At 34.0% G+C, this 9,517-nt stretch overlaps 1 protein-coding gene across 1 annotated transcript in view; it reads left to right on the plus strand.

Annotated features, from left to right (window-relative positions):
* Positions 1–9,176, plus strand: part of LOC111086607 — a gene marked incomplete at its 5' end in the record, with an annotated part of 65,625 nt that extends 56,449 nt beyond the window's left edge. Inside the window, 2 exons of the mRNA XM_022390120.1 lie at positions 8,712–8,745; positions 9,130–9,176. Of these exons, the coding sequence (XP_022245828.1) occupies positions 8,712–8,745; positions 9,130–9,176 (81 nt within the window). The remainder of the gene's footprint in view (positions 1–8,711; positions 8,746–9,129) is intronic.
* Positions 9,177–9,517: the final 341 nt, after the last annotated feature.

The raw sequence follows: 9,517 nt of genomic DNA on the forward strand, positions 1-9,517 counted from the left end.
AGCGCAGATAGCCCTCGTGTAGCTTTGCGCGAAATTCAGAACAAACAAACAATTATTCTACGCTCATCTTATAACATATTTTTACATTTCCATACGTTTTTCACACTCGTGCTACAGTGGCGTCTGCCATCAAGTCAGAACACCAATATGAAAATTAAATACAGTAAATATCGGGACACGATAGATAGGCCTTATGATCGGGAGGAGGGAGGTGGTGCAATTACACCCTTGAACCTAGATCTACCCGTGCCGAATCTGCTGTTACTTGAGAGTTTACCTATCTGATATTTGTTTGTTTGTTTGGAATTAAGCACAAAGCTACACAATGGGCTATCTGTGCTGTGTAGACCACGGGTATCGAAACCCGGTTCCTAGCGTTGTAAGTCCACAGACATACCGCTGTGCCACTGGAGGCACCTGTCTGATACATGCCGAGAAAGCGGATTTACCTGAAAATACCACACTGTTCTCGGAAATTATTACTCTCTCCTAATCACCCATCTTTCTGTATTTATTCAAATACGTTTCTTCAGAACAGGCTCCCCAGTGACACAGCGGTAACTCTGCGAACTTATAATGCTAAAAACCGGGTTTCGATACCCTTGGTCGACGCAGTACAGATAGCCCATTGTGTAGCTTTGTGTTTAACAACAAACAAACAAAACAAACTTCAGAACGATGTATTTTGCGGTGCATTTATGGACTTTCAACCTTCTTACATTTATTTTAATCTCAACCCTTTAATTACGTTATTTTTCTAAACGGTTTATGCACCAGATTGCTTGTAGATCCACGACTGCTGGTTACATAGTCCCTAATAAGGTCCATGACTGCTGGTTATAGAGTCCCTAATAAGGTCCATGACTGCTGGTTACAGAGTCCCTAATAAGGTCCATGATTGCTGGTTATAAAATCCCTAATAAGGTCCATGACTGCTGGTTATAGAGTCCCTAATAAGGTCCATGACTGCTGGTTACAGAGTCCCTAATAAGGTCCATGATTGCTGGTTATAAAGTCCCTAATAAGGTCCATGACTGCTGGTTATAGAGTCCCTAATAAGGTCCATGACTGCTGGTTACAGAGTCCCTAATAAGGTCCATGATTGCTGGTTATAAAGTCCCTAATAAGATCCATAACTGCTGGTTACAGAGTCCTTAATAAGATCCATAACTGCTGGTTACAGAGTCCCTATAACCAGTGGCAAGATTTACGGGAAGACAAGAAGCAATTAATTGCCCCGCCCCACTCTTAACACACATACACCAAATTTAAAAGAAAAAACATTTTAACTTTGACAAGTGAGAAATAAAATTGTAGTGTAATCGCGATGTTATATCTAATAAAAAACTCGTGTAATTAAGAGCTTGTGTCTAATAAGCAGTAGTATAATCATGAGGTTTTTTCTAACAAAACTGTAGTGTAATCGTGAGGTTGTGTCTGATAAAACTGTAGTGTAATCGTGATGTTGTGTCTGATAAAACTGTAGTGTAATCGTGAAGTTATATCTAATAAAAACTCGTGTAATTAAGAGCCTGTGTCTAATAAGCAGTAGTGTAATAGGTTTTTTCTAACAAAACTGTAGTGTAATCGTGAGGTTTTTTCTAACAAAACTGTAGTGTAATCGTGAGGTTTTTCTAACAAAACTGTAGTGTAATCGTGAGGTTGTGTCTGAAAAAATGTAGTGTAATCGTGATGTTGTGTCTGATAAAACTGTAATGTAACCGTGAAGTTATGGCTAATAAAACTGTAGTGTAATCGTGAAGTTATATCTAAATAGAACTGTAGTGTAATCGTGAAGTTATATCTAAATAGAACTGTAGTGTAATCGTGAAGTTATATCTAAATAAAACTGTAGTGTAATCGTGAAGTTATATCTAATAAAACTGAAGTGTAATCGTGAAGTTATATCTAAATAAAACTGTAGTGTAATCGTGGAGTTATATCTAAATAAAACTGTAGTGTAATCGTGAAGTTATGTCTAATAAAACTGTAGTGTAATCGTGAAGTTATATCTAATAAAACTGAAGTGTAATCGTGAAGTCATATCTAAATAAACCTGTAGTGTAATCGTGAAGTTATATCTAATAAAACTGTAGTGTAATCGTGAAGTTATGTCTGATAAAACTGTAGTGTAATCGTGGAGTTATATCTAAATAAAACTGTAGTGTAATCGTGAAGTTATATCTAAATAAAACTGTAGTGTAATCGTGAAGTTATATCTAATAAAACTGTAGTGTAATCGTGGAGTTATATCTAATAAAACTATAGTGTAATCGTGGAGTTATATCTAAATAAAACTATAGTGTAATCGTGAAGTTATATCTAATAAAACTGTAGTGTAATCGTGGAGTTATATCTAAATAAAACTGTAGTGTAATCTTGAAATTATGTCTAATAAAACGGCAGTGAAATGGAAAAATATGAAAGTAAAAATGAAAATAGGTCAGTGGTAGGTTTAGGGACTTACAGCGCTAGAAACCGGTGTTCGATTCCATGTGGTGGACAAAGCGAAGATAGTCCATTATGTAGCTTTGCACTAAAACAAACAACTTTCATCCTGGTGGAAGTTTATAGTTTAAATTTATAAAATGTGACATAAAAACTTCAATATTAATTTTGTTTTGTTTAGAAGCCACTTGAAAAAAACCTTGAGTGTGCAGGTAAAACTGTAAAATATGAACATAATATGGATAAACCTAAACACATGCAGCAGTTTCATCTGAGGACGCGTTATCAAAGTGACAGTCAATCGACTCAATCTCTTTACTTGGCGCTCAAAGAGCCGAACAAAGCCCTTGTGACGGCGGGTGTTGCTAACTGGTGTCTTTTGGAACCATTATTATTTGTTCGAAATAACTGTGACGAAATTCAGTTAGCAGCTAAGTACTATTTTTGTACTACGCTTTATTTTACATATATATAAGATTTTAGCCATTCATATTGACCTGTGTTGAAATATAACGTATCAAATTCACATAAAGCCAAAAGTGCGTTCAAATCTGTGTTTATTGTTATGTCCACTAACTAGTGTGGACCAAGTTTGGCCCAGTGGTTAACCTATTGGGCCGTGTATCCGAAAGTCCAAAGAGCCGTATCCTATTGTAATAAAAAAAAACGCTCCGAACTTTGGGGTCGTGAGTGTGTTATAAGAGTGACTTGGGGGGGGGGGGGTACTGTTGACTAGCTGCCTGCCCTCTTGTTTATCAGTTCAAAAGTAGGAATGACTAGTGCAGATAGACTTGTGTAGCTTTGTGGAAAATATCCGAAATAAACACTAAACCCTAACAGCAGTTGTTTAGGTTGTCCACCTAGCGGTAATAATTCTCATTACTAGTGTTGTTTATTTCTTTTGTCGTAAACAACTGACGCTGCTGGAACGTGCACTGCGTGGTTCTCCAATTGATGTCTGGTTGGATTTCAGACTTTGTACCTCATGATATATCATCTTTATTTGAAATACCTCACTCGTTTTATTCTTGAAATCAAGCCGCATTATGAGTGTTAAAGGCCACTTTTTATTTATTTATATAAAATTTATTCCTTATGTGTTTACTCTAATAACAAGGTTATTGCGTCTTTTGTTACCCGTCGTAAGATTACTTAACAAATAGTCGTTGTATTTTGTTTTTTGTTGTTTTTTTCGCTGGGGGGTATTAGTTTTTATTTATCGCTGTACTGGACCATACCATTTATCACCTTAACTGTTGAACATATCATTTTCTGATATATCATATTAACTGTTATTTTTAATTTTAATCGCTAGTCTCATCGAACTGGTGTGTACACTTCAATTGTAATTGTATTTACTGCCGTTTAAAAGCACTATGCAGATCTGTCGTTTGAATATTAGGTTAAAGTTCTATTATTCTATTTCAAATTTTCGATCAATACTATATGTAACTAAATGTATGTATTATGATTACTTTATAAATACATGTATTTTTATTTTGGGCCTTGTATGGTCTGGTGGTCTGGGGGCGTTATAACGTTTGGTCAATCCCACTATTTGTTGATAAAAGAGTAGCCCAAGAGATGGCTGTGGGTGGTGTTGGCTAACCGCCTTTTCTCTAGTCTATCACTGCAAAAGCGCAGATATCCCTCATGTAGCTTTACGCGAAATTCAAAAACCAAACCTATTTGCACTATCCATAATCAGCAGCTTCTTGAACTATGTATTAAAATACATAGTAGAATACTGAAGGTGCCCTCTATCGCTTACAGCGCGAACTAGATTAAGATTATTTTCATTTCTATGTGACTAGTGGTTCTGCTTCTGTGACGTGTGGAGAAAAATTCATTCTATGACAGTCAACCAGATCGACTTAGAACTACCAAAACGTTGTACATTTGCTGTTATGTTAAATTTATATTAGACTTTTCCTCATTACCCATTCAAGCCATCTCCAAGCATTATTACCATACATATACCTTTCGACGTTTAAGCAAGAAAGGTCTTAGACACATAGCTGTATTTATTTGTAAATATATTATTCTCTACATACTATTTTTCCAGAAAGACTGGTGGGTCTTGGGCGTAGATGTTATTTTATTTGTGAATACTGAATTGTCAGTTGTACAGGATTGAACGAAATTATAGTTAGGCACTTCTTTCTAGTCTTAGTTAATCCAATTTTGTACAGTATTGTTAGTGACACCCATAATATATGGATATTAGCTAACATTAAATGCTAAGGCATTTTTCGAAATATATCAAAGAAATTAAACATCGTGATAATTTTGTTTGTTTGTTGTTAAACGTAAAACTACACAATGGACTATCCGTGCTGTACATACCGTGTCGAAACCCAGTATTTAGCGTTATTAGACTTTTGTTGAGCCATGGGGAAGGGGTAAAAACCGTTTGCTGACAGTTTTGGGATTAGAAATATTTAAAGAAAGAATTTGTTTATTTGAAGTTAAGCACAAAGCTACACAATGGGCTATCTGTGCTCTGCCAATCACGGGTATTGAAACCCAGTAACTAACATAGTAATTCCGCAGACTTACCGCTGTGCCACTGGGGGGCATAAATAAAGAGAGAATTACTTTGTGCAAGTTCATAAAAAACATAAATAATATATCAGCATAGCAATATACAAATGATTAACGTATTAATAAAACATTTTAAAAACGACTAGTTTCAACAAGCCAAGTTTATCATTCTCAAAATAAACTTTTTTCTTTCTTTTTTCGAATTAATTTTTAAAATCTACGACCATCAGTGAACGTTGACCTTTCTGGACTGTTTTGAACCTGAACGTACAAGGCGTTGAAAACAGATTGACTCCGACTCTTGAGAATGACAAGTTTGGCCTTTTGAAACTAGTGAGGTTTTTTTTTATGTTTTTAACTCTTTTAATTATCTGTACGTTATTATGCTGATGTATTATTACTGTTTATTAATTTCAAATCTGTTTTGTAACAATATATTCTTTTTTGAGTGTCACATGCTTTATTAAATTGTGGGTGGTAGTTAGTTACATATTCTAAAAGCGGGGAACGGGGTTTGGTAGAGCTCTGAACTTCGGAGCTGGCGATCCGAGTTTGACCCCATACCATACAACTGGCGTGTGTATGGTGGGAGGTAGAGGGTGTTACTTATTGGCTGCCTTCCCTCTGTTGAGTAGTTCAAAATTATGGAGGTGACAGCTTACGTTAATAGCTTTGCCATAAATACAGATTGTCATGATATAAAAAACTGTGTCGTTCAGATATTATTGATTAATTTAGTTTTGTGAGTGAATGTTTTATTATTGTTTAGTTTTGTTATAATAAGAGTTAACAGCAAATAATTGTAGGAAGTTTTGTTAATAATTCATTGATGTTGAGAATATCGAACGTCACTTGCAATATACTGACGTCGATAATATAGAAGGGTAGACAGACGATTAGGTAATAAAGATATAAATAGGATGAGACGAGCGGGAAGCAGCAGACAGATAATAGCGAAAGAGAAAGAAGTTGGCATGAAGTTAAGTACCGCAGATGTGATAGGCCTAACGTTTAACATGTTAGAGTGAAACTAACAGTAGAAAAGAAGATAAGAAAAATAATTTTATTCCGTCAAAGCGTGGTTCTAAAGTAATTGAATCAGCCTGAGTACACTTTGACAAAAGGAACAGAGGATCTTCAAAAGAACGAAGACCAAACGATTACGGTAACTCGCGCCACAATTGTAAGCGAATCACAGAGAATACTAGTGTGATAGAAATAAATAAGATAGTTCGGCTTGTTAATTGAAATTCTAAGGTAACTGAATAGGCCTAAGTGGATATTTGACAAGAAGGAGAGAAAGAACTACATATATAGTGTTTATTATATGTCCATAATATCTATAGTGTTGAGGAATTTATTGTACATACGTTAACTTGTTCTGAATATATATATATTAGTTTGAATGCAAGTGAAGTGCGAGCTGTTTATTCGTCGTTGAATTTATCGCTAACAAGTCACAGACACCTACTGTAAAATAATCCTAAGCCCAACAACAACATAGTATATGTTTATAATATTAAGAAATATAAGTAAAAGCCTTTCTATTTGACAATTGGCAAAAAGGAAAGTTATATATATATATATATTATTTTAAATTCTGACACAAATGCTAAGTACCAGACCTAATGATCAAATAAATGATTTTATTTTTTTCAACAATTCGCTACACGACAAACGTGCGTTAGAGAACAGTTTCAAGAGTGCGACATCTATGATTCCGAACTTTACTCATACATAAACTTTTAATGATGTAAATTGCGATGAAGAGTATTGTTCGAAACGTCGCTCTTAAAATAAAACTTTTTGAAAGTTCTCAAACTCTTTTAGTTAGTTAGTCCTCCAATAATTCAGCAATAAATGTGAGGGCTTATAACGCTAAAAACCTGGTTTCGATACCTTCGGTGGGCAGAGCCAAGATAATCAATTTGTGTAGATTTGCACTCAACAATAATCAAATAAACAAACTTTTCGTCAATAATGTTCAAGCTTTCTACTATACTCCAGGTTCTCACTCACTGATCAAGTCGCTACAATTGCTGTATGGAACAAGAAGTAACAACAAAAGGGGAATGTAAATATACTTTACTAACCATTTTGTACAACAGAATATTAAAAACGTATCAAAGTTTTTAAAACGGTTTGACGTTAGGTCGTAGAATAGCATTATAAGTTTATTAATTGATAGTATTAAGTACAGTAAAGTTTAGTCCTAACTAAAGTAAAATAAAAAAAAAGTACACAGGTTACAGTGTTAATTTATCTCTTTATCGAACTTAGGCCTATATACAAGTGAATTTACACATTTCGTTGTCTACGATTACAATTCGTTTGTATTGTGCTAGAAATGTTATATTTAAAGAAATACTGTTACGATAAAGATACTAATTTGGCCGGAAATGTTTTGCGGGTCTCTGCTAGTAAAAATAAAGAAGTACAAAAAAAAGTCTTATGTTCCTGATAACTTCTACTAACATATACTGAATGCTCCTGAAAATTGGTCCAGACTTTAATGGTATGTGAAAAATTAATCTGAACTAAGGAAAACTCTGAAAATTAATTCAAAATAAATTGTGATATTTTTTTAACATTTAAAGGGTATATGCTACCTTAACACATTATTTATTTCTTATTACATTTAAAGTCCTTTTTTTAACAAAAACGAAGACGGTAAATCCAAGAGAATGAATAGAATCTTAAGTCAATCTTAGAAAGAAAGAAAAAAAGACGATAACTCGTAATTTTAGTCTAGTCATTATTAACAAAAAAGATGACGCAAAGTTTAAGTAATTTTTGGACAAAAAGATAAGAGAACAAGTCGAAACTTTAGTCATTTTAGTGAAATATAAGTTGGAGATTAAGTAATTTTTGGACAAAAAGATAAGAGAACAAGTCGAAACTTTAGTCATTTTAGTAAAATATAAGTTGAAGGTTAAGTAATTTTTAGCAAATGATAAGTCATTAAGCAGCATTGAAAATGTGATATAATTATCTCTGGAATTATCCGTTAGTAAAAATATGTAATTTTATATCACCAGCAACAGGAGGACTCAGATGTGTTGAATTTTCTCGAAACTGAGGTCCATCAGCTGTTTCTCTTATATTTAAAATTTTGACTAATGTGTTTAAAATGTTTTTTATCTGTGTTGGTCCCCTTCTTCAAAAAGGAAACCCGAGTCGTCTGTATTGCGGATGACATTGTGGACTATGTTATGAGTTTTCTATAACTTCTCATTTAGTGATACTTCTGTTGTTGGAATCGTATTTGTTAATTTTTTACCGTTACTCCTTGTAAGTAACCCTTGGAGTAATAAAAAGGTCTTATATGAAATCTCTAATCACTGCGGAAAAAAAGAAAAACACCCGTCGAAATATAATCTGGAGACTGAACCCTATCTGTAGTTAGCCTCACAAATTCGGGGGGGATAGGGAGGGGAACATTGGATAATTAAAGGATTGCAGAATCTACAGTTTATGTTACGATTTTATTCGCAGTAAACAATATTAGAACGCTAATTACTCTTAAATTCTTTTTTACGTTTTTGTCATATCATAAAAATTGGAAAGTGAAGACTATAATTCACTTATTACGTTTTGTTAGATTTCTGTTTTTCTTTGTTTTCCACTACTTTATAGAATTGTCTGAAGACTTGCATTAAACTTCCGCATGTAGCTGAGTTGTTAGCTGTAATACTGATTCTAGAATTCTATCTTTTCAGAGATTCAGTGCTAACAGTGGTGGATCATCATCAGGTAAGAACTCACTGTTCTCTTTTTATTTATTTTTTAGTCCACGTCGGAATCTGTCGAATAAAAAAGACAATAGGGTTAAGTTGTGCATGAATCTATGAGCTAAATTTGATGCAAACTGAAGGTTTCGTGGAAAAATCTCTTTTCTTAATGATCAAGCTAAATATGCACAATGTACAAAACGGTTTGTTTTTACAATTAATTGTGATTGTAACTTACAGCTTATTTGACTACTACCTTTTTATTATAAAGTTCGCCAAACTAAAGTCCTAGACACTTGGAAATTACAGTCAAAGCTCGCCAAACTAATGCATGAACAGTAAACCAAGATCTCACTTCTTGTGTTCTTCTGATATCCACCGTTGTAAACTTATCCTTCATTCACAGCAACACCAAACTTCCAGATGGATTATCATTCAGCTGAAGAAGATTAAAAAAATTCGTAACCTATTAGATACTTTCTATTCTTCTAACGATTAGTCAGATTCAGTAAGAGTGCCACAAAAAGATGAAAAGTTCACAGAATTTTGATTAAGGTCAGACCCCCCAGTAAAAAACAAAACATATATGAGGTTTCTTTGCTCATATGCAAAGCTTCACAAAGCTCCGTGCCCACTGCGGGTATCGAACCACGATCAGCATCATAAGCGCTTAAACTTAAGCCACCTGGAGGAGGAAGGATTAGAGATAATATTTCAATTTGATGATAAACAATGCCTTTATCCTGACATTGCCATCTTTTATTCCTTATATTAATCAACATACTGATTAATAA

The sequence above is a fragment of the Limulus polyphemus genome, unplaced genomic scaffold (assembly GCF_000517525.1).
Source record: "Limulus polyphemus unplaced genomic scaffold, Limulus_polyphemus-2.1.2 Scaffold1250, whole genome shotgun sequence".
Lineage (NCBI taxonomy): Eukaryota > Metazoa > Arthropoda > Merostomata > Xiphosura > Limulidae > Limulus > Limulus polyphemus.